Here is a 23,404-nt window from a genome sequence, read left to right on the forward strand (position 1 = left end):
GCGGCCCGGGATTCACTGGTTCCCATCCCGGGTATGGACATGGCACCGCTTGGCAAAAGCCGTGCTGTGGTAGGCGTCCCACATATAAGGTGGAGGAAGATGGGCACGGATGTTAGCTCAGGGCCAGCCTTCCTCAGCAAAAAGAGGAGGATTATTGGCAGATGTTAACTCAGGGCTAGTCTTCCTCAAAAAAATAAAAAAAAAAGAACTTAAGAGTTGTGTATAATGAAATTGCTTGAGTTGGTTCATTTTTTCTTTTCTTTTTTAAAAATTTTATTGTGGTAAGATCACTCAACATAAGCTCTATCCTCTTAATGAGTTTTAAGGGTACAATACATTATTGTTGACTGTAGGTACAGTGTTGTATAGCAGATCTGTAGTCCCTATTTATCTTATTTAACTGAAACTTTATACCTCTTGATTGATAACTCTTTATTTCTTCTTTCCCTATCCTCTGGTACCCACCATTCCAGTCTTTGATTTTGTGATCCCTCACATAAGTGGAATTGTGCAGTATTTGTCTTTCTGTGTCCAGCTTGTTTCAGTTAGCATAATGTCCTCAAGGTCCATCCATGTTGTTACTTATTGCAGAATTTCCTTCCTTTTAAAGGCTGAATAGTATTCCATTGCATGTATATACCACACTTTCTTTATCCATTCATCTGTTGATGGACATTTAGGTTGTTTCCACCTCTTCGCTGTTGTGAATAGTGCTGCAGTGAAACCTACTTTGAAAATTATATAAATTTTAACAGAAGAAAAATAGTAAAGTCATTAATTCTGCCATCCAAAAATAATCATGAATAAATGTGTCATGGTACTACACATGTAGTTTACAAAATGGAATAAAAGAGAATGTAATATTTACTGACTTAAAAAGAAATCATTATTTTCAAGGGATCAAATTGCCTTTCTAGAAAGGATGTGCCAGAATGCTAGTCTGTTGACATTTGTGTAAGTCTCTTTAGACACTTTGTATAAAATAGAGAGAAGAGTTCTTTTTTTTTTTTCTCTCTCTTAGAAATAGGATTTTATCTGGTTGTTTGAAAACGATTTTTCTTTTTCCTGGTTCTTCAAAATAAAGATTGATGCAGTTGGCTTCCTTTCTTTAACTCTTCAGTCTTTCAAGGGTAAGTTTTGTTTGTTGATAGTGTTAGATTTGGTGGATACTGTCTCGCCAGGTTGTATTGCTGTTCTCAGGCCAGGAGCACATCTAATCTATGCTATATTGTTCTCATAGTGTTCTACCCATTTGCCTTGAAGGCTATCACAGGGAAAACTCAGGTATTCATGATCATGGTAAATCATGTCCACGTGACTGCAGTTCTTGTGGAGTGATGGGTTTCAAAAAAAATCTCCAAGCATGAGAAAATATCCTCAAAGCTGCTTGTCTTCCCTGTCTTTCTCAGTCTGTACTAGTTTAGAAGGTATTGAAAACATTTCACTCAGATCTGGTCTAGCCTGCTTTTTAACACTAAGGTGCAACATATTTCATAAGGATAAGAACGAAGCAGACTATCTTTTTAGCATATTGTAGGCATCTAATGGACTAATATGAAATTTTCTACTAACTCAAAAATTTAAAATTCTGGCGCTTTATTTTTCTTTTTACTTTATTGAGATTATGATAGTTTATAACCTTGTGAAATTTTAGTTGTACATTATTGTTTGTCAGTCCTGTTGTAGGTGCACCACTTCACCTTTTGTGTCTGGCACAATTTTTAACCTACCTTTATCCAAGTGTTTAAATTCACTTTTAAAATGTCAATAAGGAAGATGAATTTTCTTTCTTTCTTTTTTTTTTAGTTCTAAAAGTTGTAAAACACACCCTTTGTTCTGCTAGATCATTCTTTGGAAAATAATAGGCTGATATAAGTAATTTTCCTCTATTTAAAGAGGAAAAAATTTCAAAATATAAAACTAAATCATTGAGGAGGAAAGTAATAATCTTTAAAAACCTCTATGGGAAACTTTTCTATTGGAAAAGTTTATGAAGACTGCTTTACTTAGTATTAGTACTTAAAGTCTTTTTTCTTTTTGAAACTTGTAGGTAGCAATATCCTAGTTAATTGATTAGTTTACCTCAGTTTAAACTTTCCTCGATTGTTATATTTTCCTTTTACTGTTGAAGTATATAAAAAGGAATTTGGTTTTCAAGATGCTGAAACTTTTGAAACATAAATGCACCTTGTCACTGTAGTCAATGATAGGTCATTCTTTGGGAGAGCGCTGCTTGAGTAGAGTTTTGTATTATTAACGCAAAGAAATCACCTCCAACGTTTAGTACAATAGTAACAGAAAAATTGAAACTTAATTTCTAAAGTTTTTTGAACTGTTCTTTCCCTGTTGACTCATAGGTATCTCCTTAGAACTAAGGCAGTGGAAAATTCTAGATTTTTCTTTCAAAGAGCTTTGCCCAGCATTTTTGCTAGTACTGACCTTAGGCTAGATGGTGGACTTGGTGAGGTGCTAGTATACTTTTCTACCCTAAAGTAAGGTTTCTGAGGAATAGAAGAAAAGAAGCCAACCAACCCGTTAGAAACACCATGTGTTTTGCCTTTCTTTGTAAAGTCCATAAGCAATCTTGACCTACTTTTGTTGTATAGTTTACTTAAATGTTTATTTGGACAATATTAATCATCTGCTAAAATATGTTAGGCTCTGAGCTAGAGTCTCAGCATGTTTACAAAGAGTTTGTGATAACATAGGAAAAATGTCTCTTATGATGTTAGTTAAAAAACAAAAGGATGCAAAATTATATATGCATTATGTCTACTGAAGTGTATTTAGAGAAAAGACTGAAAGTAAATAACTAAAAATACTATTAGGATTCCCCTCCTCTTTTACTTTTACTTTATTTTTTTTTTTTTTGCTGAGGAGGATTTGCCCTGATCTAACATCTGTTGCCAGTCTTCCTCTTTTTGTATGTGAGCTGCCCCCACAGCATGGCCACTGACAGACGAGTGGCGTAGGTCTGTTCCCAGGATCTGAACCCCGGCTGCCAAAGCAGAGAGTGCCGAACTTAATCACTAGGCCACCAGGCCTGGCCCCTTTTTTGCTTTTGGATGCATGTTTATTATAGAAATTTTGGACATATAAACATACACATATGTATTCATGTGCATATCTTTTAATTTCTTTCCCCCTCATTCAACCCTGAGTTCCCATATGTATTACTAAGGTGGAGAAGATTTAACTTGGTGTAGTTAGACTTTTACCTCAAAGAAACTGCTTAACAATGAAAGTTGTTAAATAAATTGCCATCCAAGTATATCTATGAGTTAAGAAGCTTTTAGCACATAACACTGTGGTGGGGGAGATTAGGAAAAAACAAAAAGAAATTTAAGACACAACCTCTGCTTTGCAGGACCTTATGATCTGGTGGAAGAAGGTGTATAAATTTTAACAGACATCATCTGTAAAGCGGTTTAAATGACATTGCTGGGCAGTATGTGATTAAATGCCAAAATTTGCACTTAAGTACTATTGGAGTTCAGATTAGAGGAGATTTATTGGAAGCTGAAGTACTTGGGAAAGACCTAGTAGTAGAAGTGAAACTTTATGTGCATCTTTAATAATAGATAGTATCTAGAGGGAAATAAAATATACAGAATAAATGCAGATTTAAGTTTAAAGACTTTATCCCCACCTGGCTAATGCATTCTTTTTAAGAGATTGTTCAGTGTTCAATTTCTTTTTTATAGAGAAAAGCCACAGCCTCAGTTACAGCAACAAAATTGCTAATAATAGGATCTTAACTGGGTAGAGAGAAGTGGAGGAGGGGATATTCTGGTCTGACGGAAGAAGAGCAACTTGAGGCTGAACAGCAACCACAAGGACAGCCTTGCTTTGAACATGGGGATATTTAGGATCCCTTTGTGAGCATGGCTGCCTTTCCTTGAAGTGGATATTATTAGAGAAATTACAGTGTATATATTTGAGTATTTTATATTAAGATAATTATCTGTAAATCTGTTGGGTAGGCATTTTTACCTTTCAATACATATTTTTTTACTTAATTGGAAAATATGTATTGAATTGATGAAGAGGACTCTGAGCTTTCTAAAAGATGACTTTTTTTTGTAGATCTCATTTAAAACAAAGTGCTTCTTAAAAAGTTACTTCACAGCTGAAGAATGTGACTTAGCAATGCTCAAAAGGATTTGCCCCCTTAGTCGGGACGGGGGCTCGTAAATGTCTGGGTATATGTATGTGCTCCAGTTTTCATATCTGCCTTGTAAGATAAATTTAACCTGATTGAGCGTTCCTTAACCTGGAAAACTGTTAGGAAAAGTCATTTCAAAAATATATGAATCCCTTCATTTTAAAGGAATAAATTTCTTTTAGAAGTGAACAACTTACTCTTTTCAGTATTGAACGCCTAGCTTCTATTAAGCAAAGAGATGTTTAAAACATTCTAGAGTGAGTAGTCTTAAAAATGGAACTTATGTTTATTCCTGAATTTTGAGTATATTTAGAACTTAATGCGCATATCAGTTCTTTTAGGGATAAATGGTAGAGGATCAAACGTGAGAATATTTAAATGATTCTCAAGATTTTCTGGTTCATATGTAGTGGTATTGAACTCTTTAGTCCTGGGCTTTAATTTGTGCCTGGTGCTGACCTGATGCTGTGCAGGGACACTCACTGCATCCCTTCATTCAGTCTCTCTAATTATCCCCACTTCCTGGGGAGCTTGCTTAGAACTGGGCATGAGTGCTTTTTATAATATTGGGCTACTCTGACTACATGTAACAGGGTAGTTTTGGTATAAGATTTATGTGTAGCTGAATAGGTGGCTAAAGTTGTTTGCTGTGATTTTATTTAATCAAATTGATAGGGAGTGTTATGGAAATTATTTGGTTAGACATTGCGTTAGGCTGGTAATCAATGGAATCATGATTAATATAGTACCTGAGCTTATATGTTACATTGTTATTTTTTAGTGCATATTCAAAAAGAGAACTGGCTATGTAAATAAATGATATGTGAAACAATCAGATTTGCAATTTTGTGTAGATTTACAGATGATGGTAGTTTTTTTTGCTGGGAACATCTGTTAATGTAGAGATTTGTCTCTTCAGGTTCATGTGAAAATGGCGGATGAGGCTGTCTGTGTTGGCCCAGCTCCCACCAGTAAAAGCTACCTCAACATGGATGCCATCATGGAAGCCATTAAGAAAACCGGGGCCCAAGCTGTGAGTCTGAATGAATCTATCTCTTGCAGCTGTTTCATATGTAGTGAGCAGAAAGCTAGCATTTGTATTTTTAAAAAATAAGAAAGAATGATTGAAAATGCTGTTGCAGTTAGTTCATGTCACGTGAATTAAATGTGGCCGAATTCGCTACTGGAAATCAAAGGCTTTGTAGCATCTGGCAGTGTTGGTCGCTGATCCTGCAGGTGGCTGCTGGATTCAGCTTTCACACCAGGGAGCAGTTTCAGTTCATTTCCAAATTTGCTAGAAAAAAAGAAGTCCCAATTAGTTTTGAGTTTTAACCCTTTCAGTGTAATAAGAGCATTAAAAAAAAAAAAATCTGTCTTATAAACAGGATTCAAAAGACCCTGGTTTAAATTCTGTTTTAATCATTTAAAAATTGTGTAAACTTAATTATATTTCCAGAAATAACAACAAAGCACTTGGCAATTATTTTAGTTCAATTATGTCAATAGAATATACATAACTTACGTGGAGAAATCAAGAATTCTCCCCACTCCTAATTCTATTTGGATGGAGTGTAATCCAAGGGAAAAAGACTGGCTTCTGACATCAGGAATAGTGTTTTGTTGTTGTTGTATGTTTTTTTTTTAAATATCAGAGAACTAAGTACATATAATGTTAAAAACCATGCAGAGTTATCTCTAAAATTGGATGGAAAAAGTCAAGACCAGCAATTAGACTGGAGTGCTTCAATTAGTGTTCACATTTCTTTTGAAAGAAATGTTTTAGTAAGATGCATGTTTAAAGAAAAAACTGAATTCATGAACCCATATTATAGATGTTTACAGTTTATTAGCAGAGTTAAGGTGAAACTTTTTTAGCCTTTTAACTATAGCTTGTCAGAATACAGTTTTTCGTTGAACATTTATTTAAAATGAAATTGATGGAGCAAAACTCTTTTCCTGTGATGTAGTAGTTTAAATTATTCGCTACCATGTTCATAAAGCTTAGTTCAGCAGTTAGAAATCTCAGATGTGTAACTACTTCTAGGTTATGATATTGGCTCCTTCAGAAATTTGACTTTTCTTGTAGCAGAATTGTTTTATTAGAAATATATTCAACACCGACTGATAATAGAATGCCTAAACTTATGTTTGGCCAGTCTGGTAGAGTCAAAAATTACTTGATTAGAACAGAATGGTGGGATTTAGATTGTAGCACTGTGGCTTGTGAGAGAGCACAGCGTAAAATAGCGGTGAATAGCTAAGTGGGATGAGGAGGGAGAGAAGAGTAGACATTAGAAGAAAAAAAAAATTTAGAGTAAAAAGAAAAAGTAAAACCAAACTTCCATTTTAGTTAGATTTGACTGAAACTGCTCATTGGGTAGTGGCTGAGTACATTAATGTTGTCAGGAATAAAATGTTAGTTGGCTTAGTCTCCAGAGTTTTGGAAAATAGCAGTTCCTGGTACTGTGAAGAAAGGAGATTTAAGAGTGTTTCATCCATTTTGCAAAAGATTCCTTTAACATAATTCTTTGACCTACCAGCCATTTGAAAAATTTTGAAACTTGTGGCCAAAGTTAGCTTCAGAAAAAGTAGGGAGAGTTTGAGTTGTGTTGAACAGTGTGGTCAAATGTAGGTGGGCAGGAGGCTGTGTAGGGAGATGGCCCTGACTGTGGTTGGGACAAAGATAGTGTTCCTGAGGTGACATGAAGTAGGAGGTTGGAGTCTGTGCTCAGGAATGTGAGTTGCAGCTGAACAGTATGTAAGAGAAGTGACCTTACTCAAGGGCCCTTGAACGATAAACACATTAATGCACTCTGTATTTTGCTTATAAAGGTTTTGCCATATGATAAAATTGAAAGTGCTTTTTGTCTTTATTTCTAAGGTACATCCAGGTTATGGATTCCTTTCAGAAAACAGAGAATTTGCCAAATGTTTGGTAAGTTTGTAATGAACCAGAAACTGTTAACTTATATTTCAGAAAGCAGGGTAATAGTGTTGCTTTTGTAAATGTGGGTAGTGATGAATTATAGGAATTATAGAATTTTAATTGACCCAACAATTCTTTGAAAACAGTTTGTAAAAAGTGAAGAGTTTTTATTCTGTAACCCGTCTTGATTTGAAGAGTAAAGATAGAAAAGTTAAATCACCATTACACCTTATGAATGACACCTAGTTTATTATATATTGCATGGACTTTGACTTTTAAATTTAAAAACTTAGTGTGGAATGTAAAGCCAGAAGTAAGATTCTATTTTTTTCCTTTTTATTGCATCTTCTGGCATTTAAGATCAAATTTTACTACCTCCTCTATTTTGGAAACAGGTTTCTTGTTGTTGCTTTTTTGGTGAGGAAGATGAGCTCTCAGCTAACATCTGTGCCAGTCCTCCTTTATTTTTTGTCTGAGGGATGCCTCCACAGTGTGGCTGACGAGTGGAGTAGGTCTGCGCCCAGGATCCGAACCTGTGAACCTGGGCTGCCAAAGTGGAGCATGCGGAACTTAACCACTTGGCATGGGGCTGGGGAAAACTTTTTTTATGATCTGAATATCCTCCTGATATCACCTTCCTGGTTAGGTGAATTAACCTGTATTTGCTGTTAAACTGATTTTCCAGGTTTATTTATAACTATATTCAAGGTGGTATTGAAATCTTAGTTTTCAGATACTAAAATATGATTTTGAATAATGTTTTTAAAAGTTACATCAATTACCCAAGGTATTAAATTATCTTAATTTATTGTTCTAATATGTAATCCTTTATTTCTATGGTATACATGTATTTTGTTCTTCCACAGATTTGAGATGACTTATGAATGTCATCATTGTTTTCTAGATGAAATTTCCGGTTAGAAATCTATAAATTTAGGGCTGGCCCCGTGGCCGAGTGGTTAAGTTCGCGCGCTCCGCTGCAGGCGGCCCAGTGTTTCGTCGGTTCGAATCCTGGGCGCGGACATGGCACTGCTCGTCAGACCACGCTGAGGCAGCGTCCCACATGCCACAACTAGAGGAACCCACAACGAAGAATACACAACTATGTACTGGGGTGCTTTGGGGAGAAAAAGGAAAAAATAAAAATCTTTAAAAAAATAAATAAAATAAAAAAAGAAATCTATAAATTTAATATGGAACAATTCCTTAAGATCATAGAGTTCTAGCTCAAAATTATCTATTTTTACTAGTTTACTTCATAGATTAAAAACTAAAGGCTAAAGATTAAACTAAGATCTAAAGAGGTTGTGACTCAAGGTCACACAGAAGGCTAATAGGAACAAGTGTCTGGAGAGGGCACATTTAGTGGAAGTACCTAAAGTTCCAGATTTACCAGGTTTTATGCAGTATATCCAAATTCTCCTGTTTATACCCCTTTTTATTTCTTATTTTCTTTTGAAATTTTGGCTGTAGTTCTGTTATTATGTAAGAAAATGACTTGAAAATAATACTTACATTTAAATGTACTTGTGTTAAATTTGTTTGCATAGATGAGGAGTCTTTATGGTCCATGGGCTGAATGCAACCTGCCACCTGTTTTTGTAAATTCTTTTGTTGGCAGACAGCCACGCACATTCATTTATGAGTCATCTATGGCTGCTTTTGCTCTGTAACAGCAGAGTTGTATAGCTGTATACTATACAGCTGAATGGGCTGTGAAGCATAAAATATTTACTGTATGGCCCTTTATAGAAAAAGTTCTCCAACTCCTGGTATAGGTGAATTTCTGAGTCCCAGATAAGTTAAATGACATGGCCAATATATTCATTCATACATTCATCCGATCACTAAAAAGTGCTTATTTGGTATCTATGTTTAAGGCATTTGAGAAGGATAAAAAATGAATCAGATGTGGGTCCTTCTCATGAGGAGCTCACAGTCATGTTGTGGAAAACAAGTCAAGTTCACAAATGACTTCAATTCAGGGAAGAAAGTGATGTGAAGAAGTTCATATTCTCCATAAATGAAGATAAGAAGGATTATTTCCATCAGGGGTCTTACATTAAAGAGTGTAGAATGTATAAGCACCTTCCTTAATTTTCTTTCTGATCTTGTCTCCTCCATTTTCCTTTGTCAATGCTATGCCTCAGCCAAGCCGCACTGCATGTTATTCCCAAACATATCTGGCTCTTTCCTATTGCATGATTTTCATCACTTCCCCCCATGGGCACACCTGTCGTCTTGTCCCACATTTCCAACTGTCTATCTATCCTTAAAGGCACGGTTCACATGTTACCTCTACCAGGATAGTTTTCCATATTCTTCTGGTGAGAAGTAGTCTCTTTCCTTTGTCTTCTAAAGCATTTAAAGCCTTTTTTGGATTTCTTATTTGGTATACCACTTTACATATTGTGTTGAAATTGTTTCTGTGTTTTAATCTCCTCTTGAGACAGGAGACTTGGTCTTACCAGTCTTTCTTTCCCTTTTGTTATCTATCCTAATGATTTCTGCATAGTAAGTTCAATGAATATTGTGGAAGGATTCAATAAATATTAGATTAAGAATTATAAAACAACCTGCAAGGGGGCTGGCTCCATGGTCTAGTGGTTAAGTTTGATGTGCTCGGCTTTGGTGGCCCAGTTTGGTTTCCAGGCGTGGACCTACACCACTCGTCAGCGGCCATGCTCCAGTGGTGACCCACATACAAAATAGAGGAAGACTGGTGCAGATGTTAGCTCAGGATGAATCTTCCTCAAGCAAAAGGAGAAAGATTGTCAACAGATGGTAGCTCAGGGCAAATCTTCCTCATCCAAAAAAATAAAAATAAAAAAATAAATTAAAAAAATAACCTTTGAAATCATATATAATCTCTTGTGTGTGTCTATCCATTACCTCTTATCATTGAAATAGGTAATTTTAGTACTTTTGTCTTTTAACCTTCATCTTATTTTCACAGCTGGTTGATCTGCTATCTTTACTATATTTTTACCTTTACCAGTGATTTTGTTGCCTGGGTTTTTTTGGGGGGGTTATTTTTTTTTGATAATTTTTTTATCCCTATTTGTGGTCATCGCTTTCCCACTTAAATAAGTCCCTTCAGCATTTCTTGTAGAACTGGTTTCTTGGTGATAAACTCCTTTAATTTTTGCTTGTCTGGGAAGCTCTTTATCTCTCCTTCCATTCTGAATGACAACCTTGATGGATAGAGTATTTTTGGCTGTATGTTTTTTCCTTTTAGCACTTTAAATATGCCATGCCATTCTCTTCTCACCTGTAGGGTTTTGGCTGAGAAGTCCACTGATAGCCTTATGAGCTTTCCTTTGTATGTCACTTGTTGCCTTTCTCTTGCTGATTTTCTCTCTTTATCTTTAATTTTGGACATTTTAATTATATTGTGTCTTGGTATGGGCCTTTTTGGGCTTATCTTGTTTGGAGCTCTCTGTGCTTCCTGTACTTGAATGTCTGTTTCCTTCCTTAGATTAGGAAAATTTTCATCTATTATTTCTTCAAATAAATTTTCTGACCCTTTGTCTCTCTCTTCTCCTTCTGGGACATGTATAATACGAATGTTAGTGCACTTGATATTGTCCCAGAGTTCCCTTCATTCTAATTCTTTGTTCTTTTTTCTGTTCTGCTTGGGTGATTTCCTTTAGTCTTTTGTCTAGCTCGCTGATCTGTTCTTCTGTATCCTCTATTCTGCTATTGAGTCTCTCTAGTGAATTTTTCATTTCCAGTATTGTATTCTTCATTTCGGATTGGTAAACAGTTCTGGTTTATATATATATATTTTCATATTATCATATCATATTTTAGTGCAGCACAGCGTTATGAGTTACAGTAGTGAGCTTTACCAGAAATTTCTATTTTAGATTTAGTAAATTGTGTTTTCTGTTTGAATCTTATCCGTGTATTTAAAAGATGTGTGTCTATATGCATATAGATAGTGAGTTCTATCCAAAATGCTCACCATTGAGGGTGTAAAAAGGAACTGTGGCAAGCAGTTGAGGTTTGATGAATATATGGTGTCATCTCCTTTAATTGGAGACTTTTTAGCAGGAAAAGGAATATAACAATGTGAAAACAATGAGATGTAATTTTTTATCCATTATATTAACCACAAATTTTAAAAATGCCTATAACATCTACTGTAGGCAAGCATACAGAAAAATTGTCTTACTCTTGGAGTGTTAATTATTTCAGCCTTTTTTTTTTTAGTGCCAGAAATTTGCTAGTATTTATCAAAATTTAAAATGTGTATGTTCTTTGACTTGACAGATTCCACTCTTAAGAATTTCACCTGCAAAGACATACTTTAAAAAATTTTCAGTGTAGGGTTGTTTATAATAGCAAAATTTGGAAATAGCTAAAAAATTTTTCATCTGTAAAATGAAGCGAGTGACACCTACCTTGCAGGGTTGTTATAAAGATTAGAAACAACATGTATGAAGAATTTAGCACGAAGTCTGGCATTGCCAGGCAAATCACTTTAACCATTATGGTGTTAATAATTATTACTTTACTAGATGGCAAGAGCTATCGAAGAATTTTTAGGAGAATGAGATAGTTATAATTAGTGTTTTGGGTCATTTAATCTGATAGTTTTCATGTGTCTTTTGAGAGTTTAGATTTTTTTTCTATAAAGGAGATTAATAATTTGATATTATTATGCTGCTGTGTACAAATACATAATACTGTAGCTTACAAAATACTTTGACATATGTGATTTTAATTAATTCATGCAACCGTTGAAGCTGGGTATTATTAACTGTGTTTAACAAAAAACTGAGACTGAGGTGTAGTGACTTGCCAACAGTCACACCATGCTACAAAGTATCAGAATCAAGGCTTGACCTAGGTTGGCTGATCCTAAGTACAGAGCACTTTTAAAAAATACTGTACTCTGGTTGGCTCAGTTGGAAAGAGTGAGGGCAAATAGTAGCCAAAGAGTGAAGACCAAACGACTGTAGTGAACTTAGGCAGAGCCCAAAGAAGTCTTCCCCCCTACTTTAGTAGTAATATAGGCAACTTGTGATCAGGTTGTAGGAAAATGAGTGTTGTTTAGATAGAAACATGAAGAAAGCCTTTTGCTAGGTCACTGCTCTTCAGTTAGGAGGTTGTAATCCATGGTGTGGTGTTATAATTGGGAAATATGTTGTAAGTACTTTGAGAATACTGAAATTCTGAAGTTAGCAAGTTTGCCAATGATTTTATTTAACAATATTTTTGTTCCTAAAATAGTTTAGAGTTTATTTAAAATGATCCATGTAATACTCTATTCACTCATATTTGAAAAATAAATTTTTTTTGAGTAGGAGAAAAAGGAGAGGCTTAGACTTTGCAAAGCCACTATGGTACATAACTCTTATTTGCTCTATATACACTGTAATCTAGGTAGCTCATGGAAGTATGTTTTGTATGTGACTGTTATTTCTATACGTCATGGCTTAAGGAAGATTGAGAACTGTTACTACAGTGTATTTGTAGACATCTAATTTTAACTATATGAATTTTCTCGTTAATATTATTAGATTTTCCATTTTGGACACAGATCTTTGACTTTATTAAAATTTTTAAATTTTGGGCATGTAAAATCTTAGGAAATTTAAGTCACATGTATACATTGAAAAATAAATCTTCCTCCATCTGTGAACCTCTGATCCCAGCCCCCAGTTTAAATCCCTAGAGGCTGCCCCTGCTGCCACATTTGTTTTCTTCTGGAGCGTGTGGTGTGTGTGTGGGTGTGTGCTAGAATTTTGCTATATACTTGTTATATAGGGCACTCGTATTTCCTGAAGTTGGATTTTATTTGTTTTAAGAAAATAAGCGGCACAGAGCTTTTCTTTCCTTCCCCCAGGCTCTTAAAAATAGGTATGGAGTACCTACCTACAGATATACTTGCACCGTTCTCATTTAATCTTCATGGCAATCTGTGCTGTATTCTTATTTTATAGAAGAATCTCAGAAATAAATGCCTTGCCTAATGTCACATAGCTAGTAAATGAGAGTATAGATTCCCACAGACGTCTTCTGACTATAAATCCCATGCTCGGTAAATGTTTGAAACTGCATCTAAGATGAATTAGAACTAGGCTGGGTTGTTAGTGTGTGTGTGTGTGTGTGTGTGTGTGTGTTTTAATTGATAGCTTTGACTGGCACCTGTTTTTGCTGTTGGTGAAACTGTCTCTTTCTGCTCCTTTTTTATCCCCTATTGGTATTCCATTGTTAAGAATTCGAAGAACAGAAGTCTTTCTTTTCTGACCTCGTGATGTTGGATGCCAGTGAAGTAAGTCTTCACTTGGATTTGTTGCTGTGTAAGTAAACTACTGGAGTGAGCTGGTAGAGTGACAGAATAGAGTCACTGAAGCCTTTTACCTCTCCATGATATTCTTATGTTGAACTAATCAAGTCTTGCAGGATTTAGAGGAGACAGTTTGGGGACTACTTTCCTTTTGATAGTAATTTTGTAATATATTTCTAACTGTGACTCTTAAATATGTTGTATTCAAAAGAATTTATGAAAACCTTTGAAAGAAACTTCGTACCCCTTATCATAACTGAAAGTCCTTTGAGATGCTTGAGAACATGTTTCTTTTCCTGCATATTAGAGTTCAGCTTCTAGAATTTTTGGTGAAGAATTTGAAGATGATGTTGAGTAGACATTCTCTAAAGAGGATACTTGAAAAGGAAGAATCTTCCTTTATTTTTAGGGACTCTTCTAAGGATGTAGATAAGGCAAATACATTTAGGGTTGTGGGCTTTGGAAGGATGGTTTCGAAGCAGAGCTTTGAGGAGGCTGGGATTTTCTTCCCTTTGCTTGACGTTAGAACAGTTTGAATTTTATACTCTAGCTTTCCTTCTCCTCTCTCCTTGCACTTATTAGCTCAGTCTGGAGTCAGAGTTCAACTTCTTGCTCTGCCACTTCGTAGCTGTGTGATCTTAGACGAGTTGCTTGTTTGACTCTAAAGACTCTCAAGTGTCTTATGCTTACTGATTGCGTGATATGTACTTCTGCATCTGACTCCTTATATTGAAAACGTCTGGTGTAGCCAGCATGTAGATGGGTCATGCTTTTTTAATCATTCTGATAATCTGTATCTTTTAATTATAGTGTTTAGTCTATTGATTTTTTGTTTGCCTTATTTTCTTCAGTAACAGCTTTACTGAGAATATAATTCACATACCGTAACACTCATCCTTTTAAAGTGTACAATTAGTGGTTTTTAGTATATTCACAAAGTTGTATAACCATTACCACTATGCAATTTCAGTAAACTCTATTAACATTTAATAAATTACTGATGTGGCTGGATTTATGTCTTCCATTTTATTGTTTGTTTTCTGGTTATCTCCTCTTTTTACCTTCTGTTTTCCTTTTCTGTCTTTTTTTGATTATTTTACTTTTTGGAATTCCATTTAAATTTGTCTATTGGATCTATCTTTTACATTTTTTAGTGGTTTTTCTAGGGCTTATAATATGCATCTTTAACTTTATATGGTATACTTAGCATTAATATTTCAGATAACGTGGAAATTTTGCAACCATAGTCTGCTCTTCCCTTCTTTCCATCACCATCCTCTATGTTATAGTCATCATATGTATTTCATATGCGTATATTATAAATTCCATGGGAAAATGTCATTATTTTTGCTTTAAATGTGCTTGAAGTGAGTTAGCACATCTCCTTCGTTAATGATCTGAATATCAGTCAGTTGAAATTAAGATTGTTTTTCATTTTTGTCCATATTTAGGGTACGTAGAAGAATTATTATGTTTTATTTTTATTTTTTATATATATTTTTAATTGTGGTAAATCATAATGTAAAATTTACCCTTTTCACCATTGTTAGTGTACAATTCAGTGGGATTAAGTACATTTACAATGTGCAGCTGTCATACTGTTCATCTCCAGAACTTTTTCATTATCCAAAACTGAAACTCTGTACCCATTAAACAGTAATTGACATTTCCCCCTACTCCCATATGTTCTACTTTCTGTCTCTATGAATTTGCCTATTTTAGGTAACTTGTATAAGTGGAATCATATAATACTTGTCCTTTTGTGTCTGGGTGATTTCACTTAGCATAATGTCCTCGGGGTTCATCCATGTTGTAGCGTGTGTCAGAATTTCATTGCTTTATAAGTCTGAATAGTCTGTTATATGGATGTATACCACATTTTGTTTATCCATCATCTATTATTTGTCACCCAATTTCTTTACAAGTGGAAGGCTGAAATCATACTTTTTAATTCTTTTGTATCATTCAAGAAGCTTTCAGTACATGCTTGTTAACTATTTGTTAGATGAGAGAAGTTGCTGAATTAAAATTTGGCATTCTGGAAAAGTAGAAAGGGCACTTTGAGAGGTCTTCCTGTATTTTTATTTTGTAATACAATTTTTAATTTATAGTAACTTTGTGATCTCCTAAAATTTATTTTCATTCATTTATTTGTATGTAACTCCTAAACTCAGAATTCAGTGGGAAAGATTTTATTTTTGTTCCAGTGAAGATAATAGATTGAAGATTTTGTTGGAGTAAATGAAGTAACATTAATTATCACTGTTACATATAGTTAATGATTCTTACTGCCCCAGATACATTCTAAAGTTAAAATTTTAAGTGCGTGCTTTCTAAAGTAGGTAAAGAGGCAGAAGTAATGAGATGCTTGCTGGGGCTTTGTTTTTAGCCTAGACCTTATCTAAAGATATTGTTACAAAGTTCCTGAGGCACCTTATTGAAGCACAGTATGTGATATGCTAATTTGCTAAGCAGAAAGTATTTTTTTCTTGTGTGTGCATACTTCCCAACATGCTTATGGCATATTTGTGTGCACCCCTGTGTGTGTGCCTATATGTGTATTTTCTTAGCTTTTTATTCAGTCCTTCATGCTAGTTGGTTGTTGAATACAGGTGTTAAGAGAGATTGAGAACATATCATTTGATAATAATGATGTATTGCATTTCTTAACCATTTTATTTTATTTGTAAGGCAATGTTTTGAATAATAGTGACAGCTTTAGAGGTGCTGTTGCTGATTAGAATGCCACAATTATATAAAATATCTTGAATATATACAGAATTGGTTATATATTTAAATATTACGTATAAAATGTCAGTATATTTCACTAGGGTAGCATGCATTAGCTCATTGTATGATATTAGTTGTATAATGGCATAATATTTGGAAGGCTAACTTTGGTTACACTACTGCTGCAATACCAAATTTAAACTAAGTTTTAAAATAATTGTTGAATCTAGGTGATGAATAACTGGGGATTTATTGTACCATTCTGTCTACTTTTGATTGTTCCAACTTTTCACTAAAAAAAAATATATAGAAGGAAATACATTAAGCCCAGAAGAAGTATGTTTTTATATCCTATATTGTTCTGGGAGGCCAGATTATCATAGAGCATATAGTAGATTGAGTGTTAATTGATTGTCTTGGAGAATATATTAAACTTGGGAGACATTAAAGCCCTCCTTCACATCCAGTATGAGGGGATTTCAGCCACTGTCTTTGAAATGTTCCCTGTTATCAAAATGTCTGCTTTTACTCTTCTTCATCCCTTATACTTAACATTTCCATGACCAGAAGAATAATGTTTTGTCTTTATCGTTTAATATTAATAGAATAGACACCAAATTAAAGTCAAAGTACGCTAACTAAAAACATTAACTTTTTCGAGGTCATCTTGATTTGTTGCATCTTGATTCAAGCATGGCCACCATAAAGAGTAAAGAAGTACCCTTCTCATGTGTATAAACTGGTAATTACACTAGAGGGGAGATCTAAAAGGAAACTCCCTCCTGGGTGATGTCAGTCACCAAAAAAACAAAAACAAAAACAACCCTCACTTGTTAAAAGGGCTTAATCTAGAGTGGTAAAGACTAACTTTCATTATCCCAAGTATCACATTAAAGTATTTTATGTTTTATGTCCCATGATGGTAAGCTACTTCTGCTAAGACTTATCTATTACATAGCATTGCATTTCTCAAAGAGCTTTTACCATGCTATGCTGTTATTGTGTGTGCTTGGATTAAAGCAGACAAAATTATCTCCAGGGCAGATTAATTGCTGCAAAAAATAGTATGTTGATTCACTTGTGTTTGTTTACAATGGAATATTGTTACCTGCCCTTACAGAATATCCATTAACGCTTGGCACAGTTAGGAAAAATGATGTGGTACAGTAGGACGAGTAACTTCCAGTGAGAGTATATTTATTTTTTAATTGCAAGGAACAGAACAGGTGAGCTCACTTGAGTTTACAGAGCAAAGGGTAAGAATCTATGTGGAATAATGTTGGATGAAATACAAAAATGGAAGAGACCATTATTTCATTTACATAAAGAGATTTATGTCATACCTTCTGGCAAGAGTGGGAAGATACCAGGCACTGTTCTAGGTAGTGTATATATTCAGTGGTGAATAAAACAAAAATCTGAGTTTTCGTAGAGTTATCTTCTAGTACGGGAGGTAGATAATTAATGAATTAACAAAGTCAGATCATGATAAATGCTGTAAATAAATTAAAAATGGACGATGCAAGAGAGCACTGGTTCCTGGGGCACCTGGGTATCCTTGAGACCCTTTCAGAGACTCTGCCAAGAGAAGACTGTTTTCATTAATAGTTTTTTCCCCACTCATTTTCCCACGATTGTGCAGCAGGGTCTTCCAGCGGCTACATGATGTATGTTATCATAACAGATTGAATGCAGAACCAGATATGAGAATCTAGCTGTCTTCTATTAAAGCTGGGTCTTAGAGATTTGCAAAAATGTAAAACATTTCCACTCTAATTTATTTGCCACAAAAGTGTTAATTCTAGTTGTTAATTTTAAATGGGTTTATTCTTTTAAAATTAATTGATAAATATTTTTAAAATGTCTTCATTTTGATGTAGTAAATATTGATAGATACAGCACACATAAGGAAAAGCTCTTTGAGATGATCAGTTTCTTAGAACTATAAAGAGATTCTGAGCCCAAAATGTTTGAGAAACACTGTGCCAGAAGGTGAATGGATAATCTCTTTAGATAAGATGGTACCAAAAAAACCTCTTTGAGAGGATGAGCTGTACTGAGATTTCACCGGAGAAGAGCATTCTAGGGAGAAAGAGCAGGATTTCTCTGACTACCCTTCCCCACTCCACTTCCACATTCTTTTCTGGCCTTATTATAATTACTTACGTGTCAGTCAAGGACCTTTACTTATTCATCTTTGAATTCCTCTTGTTTACTACCTTACTTACTAGTCATTAATAATTCTTTGCCAATTTTAATGGAATTGCTTATATGCATTCACAAACATGAGAAAAACTTTTGGAAACAGACTTAATCTCTTTGTTATTCATGCCAAACTAATTTGAAATATATTTTTGTTACTTTTAAAAAATTAACAAATATTTGTTAGGATCTGTTATTTCCTATTGAATTAATTCCTTTTGCGTGAAAAAAATCATATATTGGATTTCTATATATGACTTTTAGTATACTATGGCTTTGTCTTCCATATATGTTTGTTAATGGTAAATTTGTTTTGCAATCTTTATGCTTTGGGATTTTAATTTGGGCCTATATGTATTAGTGTAGTATATAAAGACTCTCTGTGGTTTTTGTTTTCATTCCTGTTATTACTATCCTTTATTATACCATTTAAAAGCAAGAGCAATTTTAAAAATGAATAGTAGAGAAAGACAAAAAGGAAATAATGAGTTTAGATAAAATCAGAGTACAACCTACAAGCTTGATTGTGATCGTAATATGAACGGGCGAGATTTCTACCTTTAGGAAATCATTAACTTTTTTTGAGTCTTTACTGTGTGCTGGCACTATTCCAAACACTCTGTGTACTAACTCATTTGCTTTCAATAATAGACCTACAGGTGGATAGTACTGTCTTCACTTCAAGTGTAAGAAGCAAAAGGAAGGTGAGTTTAAGCAAGTTTCTCAAGGTCACACAGCTGTTAACTGCCAAAGCAAGGATTCAAACCCAGGCATTGCCTACACTCCTAACTTCTGGGCTATGCTACCTCTGAAGAAGAGATTGTATGGCTTATTGTGGAATAAAACAAAACCTTAAAATCTTTTCAGCTCTCTTTTTCTCACCCATCAATATTTTTTCCCTGTAAGACTATATATATAATTTGTTATAATTTTATAATTATAATTTGTTAAGCCTCTTGATATCTCCAGCTTGGAGAACAATTCCAGACTCAAAGGGACTATATAAAGACTTGGCTGTAAAAGTTCAGCTTTTCATGGGCCAGCCTGGTGGCATAGTGGTTAAATTTGCGCACTCTGCTTTGGCGGCCTGGGGTTCATGGGTTTGGATCCCAGGTGTGGACCTAGTGCTGCTCGTCAAACCATTCTGTGGTGTCATCCCACATACAAAATAGAGGAAGATTGGCACAGATGTAGCTCAGTGACAATCTTTCTCAAGCAAAAAGAGGAAGATTGGCAACAGATGTTAGCTCAGGGCCACTCTTCCTCACACACACACACACACACACACACACACACAAAATCCACCTCAAGGAATAAAAATGTGAACCAAGAAAAAAAAATGTTCAGCTTTTCCCCCTAAAAGCTAAAAGTGGGAAAAAGAAGCAGATGAAATAAGTAGAAAAGCACATAGAAGAAAGAGAACAGTGGAAAGCAATGATGGTTTGTGGTGGAGCCTGTAGTGTGATAGTTCTGGTTGAGTCAGTATGAGGCAACCAGATCAGCAACCAAGAACATGCATGTCGGAGGACTCTCTGTTCAGGTGCTTTGGCCAGTATAGTTTTAGTGACTTGGAGGTAGTGGTCTTACTAGCAGTAATAGTTTTTGGTAGAGATTAAAAACTGTATTGGGAATGATGAACTACAGATATTGGAAGATTCCAAATAAGGAATAAGATAGAAGATAAAACAGTTCTCTCTGAGGTGCCAAAAAGTAGCCATTAATGCAGAAATGTGTATCCTGTAGAAGGTAGACAAAAGTTTCTGTCTTCTGGAGAAATTACCTGGATAAATGTACATTTTCTTCAAGGTAAAAAAAGTCCAGAGCTCCTGGACTCCTGATCTGTGGGCAGGTATACTTCTGAATAAGAGAGAAGACTTTGTTAAATGGCTCTCTGGTAGGGAAGGATGAGGATTTGATTTCTGCTGAACTAATGGTTCTCTTGTTTGGAAGATTGTTAAATATTATAAAAAGTGATTTCACGTGTGCTTTTTTTTCCCAACCTCTGTATACCCTGTGATATCGTTATCTCTAATTTATAGATGAAGAAATTGAACCAGAAATAAAATAATTTTCCTAATCATATACTATTAGATGGTCTGTTCTTTTGATTAAGTCTTTTGTTTTTTCAAGCTCTGAGCATTCTGAAAAGCTAGAGTTTAACTACATACCATTATATGGAAAACTTAAGTGTAGCCGGAAACCACAAAGAGAAAAAAATAACCAGATTTTTAGCATGGTGTTGTAGAATATTTGTTGTGATTAATTTTTTAGGGGCTTTAAGAATCTGATATGCTTTTTAGGTCATCAGAGAAAGATAAAATTACATTTAAACATGTTAATATTATGAGTGCTTACTTGTATTATTCTTTGGAAAAATAATTGTCACACAATAACTTAAATAGTAAATTAACATATTAATGGTACCTGTATTCATTTATTCTATTGCCACATTTATTTTGAAATTTTCACTTAAAATTCTTTAATTATGAAAATCACAATTTATTTTAAAAGTTAATAATAGATATTAGGTGTCTGTGCACATTTCATTTTATATTTTTCCACTGTAAATTGCAGATTAGATTATACTGAATAGACTAATATTCTGTGCCCCAATAAATGAGCCCCTGCTCATTTAACCAAATATTTTATTTTGAAATCTAAGACATTAGTTCATATGGTTTATAATTTTTTTCTTGGCAAGTTTCAAGACTTTTCAGAGTCTTACCTAGTCTCTGGTGAGCTTGGGATCAGTAAGTCTAGGATTTGTTGACTGAACAAAAGAATAAACCAATAGATTAATACATTGTTGATTTTTTTTCTTTTTCTTTTTTGCAGCCAGAGATTTTATTTTCACTTTTAGGACTTTGAAATAAAGGCAGCTTTTGAAGAAGTTTCACAAATCTTAACCAAAGCTGACCACATTTACAGTAATCTTTTGCATAATATTTTTAGTCAAGGAAGTGTAAACATTTCATATTTGTCTTAGCTTTTCTATGAGATTAAAAGTGGTGGCAGGGTAGCTCTGTTACTATTTTGCAGCTAGCTCTTGTCATTGATGTTGCATTGTGGCCTTCCGTGCACACAGGCTTAAACAGAAAGGTTGCAGTCATCTAGTGAGCATTTTTCCTTTAATGTGCTCATTAGTGGTGGCAAGTCCAGATTTCAGCACATGTCAGTAATTTACATTTCATTGCTGAGTGGCTGCCCTTGTTCAAGAGTTGTTTCTAAGCCCGATGAATATATATTGGGAATAAACAGAGTAGAAGAATTGAAAGCCAAATACCCTGCCAGGCCTTTCAGTTGGTTCTGAAGCTTCCATTGGATCTCTGATTAGCAATGCATGAAGAAGGATGAAAATGCAAAGATGGGCCTACAAAAGTTGTCACAGGTAGCCTATCCTCTTAAATCCCCTTTTTGTGACCACCTTTCCATTAGGTCCTCCCCAAATTCTTCTTTCGTGGCAGACTTTCTGTTAAAGTGCAAATTGTTAGACCTAGTCAGTGAACAATAGAGGATCAACCTGGTCCCTTTCCCCATTGTAACTATTAAGCCAAGTCTGATTGTTATGCAATGAGTCTACAGCAGCAAAGGACTTGAAGGCTTTACAGCTCCTAGGGACCCCCTTATTGTGATTGGGATCTCTGTAGTGATTCCTTCGGGGATTCATTTTTCCCTCTTTGCCTGATTGGTACCAGCTTGTTCTGGCTTTTGAAAGCTTGCGTAGATCATTAAAGGGTAATCTGTGGAGCTACGGTCAGCGTTGCTGGACATAGGGACAGGACTCAGGTTAATGTCTTTGAAGTTAGGATGTTTGGGAAAAATCCAGAAGTTTTCTTTTTGTAGAAAAACTTGATCTGTCATAATGAAGCATTTTTAGAACTCTTGATTTTATTCTCAGTTACTTCGTGCATAGATGGAGCAGCATTAGGAAACGTTGGTAGCTATCTTTAGAAGATGAACAATGTAATTCTTTATACATTTTGTTTATTTACATATATGTGGAAATTTGGGGTTCTTGCAAGAAAGTAGGTGTTAATATTGCCGGTTGTCTGTGTTTGTATGATCATCTGTTATCTATTCATTTATTTTCCTGGAGTTTTTAAAAACATTGAATTTGAGAAATTTTGTTCAAAATTCATGGTTAAAATCAAAGGTAAGTGAATTTATGACTGACAATACAGTATTGAAAGACGTTGAAAAATATGAGTACTCAAATCTGATTATTATTATTTTATGATAAAGTCAGGTGGATATGATTTAGCTCTTGGATCATTTAACCATGAAGGCATGTTAAGCTCAGTTTATTAAGTCTTTGTATTAGTTTTTTTTATTAACTAGACTTTTAATAGAGGAGCAGCATGGTTTTTGGAAATTATGTGTATGAAGGTAAAGTTGTGAATCTTGAGATTATTAGTTTAGTAATGTTCTAATCAGCATTTGTAGGCTTTGCAAAAATGTAACAATAAATTTACCTTCCAGATGACTACTTGAAACTATTCCTTTTGGATGCTTGCCAGATCAAAGCCCCGTGGGATTAAGTTCTGGAAAATCACTTGCAAATTTGTGGGGGATATCAGTGACTTCGAATATTTAACTGTCCAAACTGTCATCTACATGTGTTCTGTCTCTGCACTGGGTAAAAAAATTAGAAGTTTGTCAGCCAGTTAGAATTAAAGGTGACATCTGCTATTAATTGGTGTTTTATTTTCTTCCAAGTCAGTAAAAATTCAGTAAGACATGAATTATCAAATTTTGCAATGCTAAGCAACTTGTCAAGTGACAGTAAGCACTACCTTGAGTGCTTGTACAGATGGGAAGTGTTAAAATGTTGATTAATCGTCTGAGTTCTGATTATGGCTTTAGAAGGCTAAAGCTTCTATAACCATTGCCAGCTTTCTAGTGTCAGATAGTATTCATTTGTTAATTTTGTGGGCTTTTTTCAATTACTGGCAAATTGCCTCCTGTATAATGAGCATTTAACTAGTTTTAGTGATACTTGGTCTGGTAGACTTTGAGTCAGATAAAGCATTGTAAAATTCTTCTGTTTCTCAAGTCTATTATTTATTTAGTTAACATCTTTGTT

At 34.7% G+C, this 23,404-nt stretch overlaps 1 protein-coding gene across 8 annotated transcripts in view; it reads left to right on the forward strand.

Moving 5' to 3' along the window:
- The window catches only part of PCCA (propionyl-CoA carboxylase subunit alpha), a 416,711-nt gene that overhangs the window by 81,121 nt on the left and 312,186 nt on the right, over window positions 1-23,404 (forward strand). For all 8 annotated transcript variants that reach the window (XR_011528233.1, XM_070579174.1, XM_070579175.1 and 5 more), the window contains exons 5-6: window positions 5,085-5,198; window positions 7,047-7,100. Coding sequence is in view for 6 of the 8 variants with exons in the window: in XM_070579174.1 (XP_070435275.1) it covers window positions 5,085-5,198; window positions 7,047-7,100 (168 nt within the window). In the remaining 2 variants the exon portion in view is untranslated. The remainder of the gene's footprint in view (window positions 1-5,084; window positions 5,199-7,046; window positions 7,101-23,404) is intronic.

This window comes from Equus przewalskii, chromosome 16, assembly GCF_037783145.1.
Source record: "Equus przewalskii isolate Varuska chromosome 16, EquPr2, whole genome shotgun sequence".
Lineage (NCBI taxonomy): Eukaryota > Metazoa > Chordata > Mammalia > Perissodactyla > Equidae > Equus > Equus przewalskii.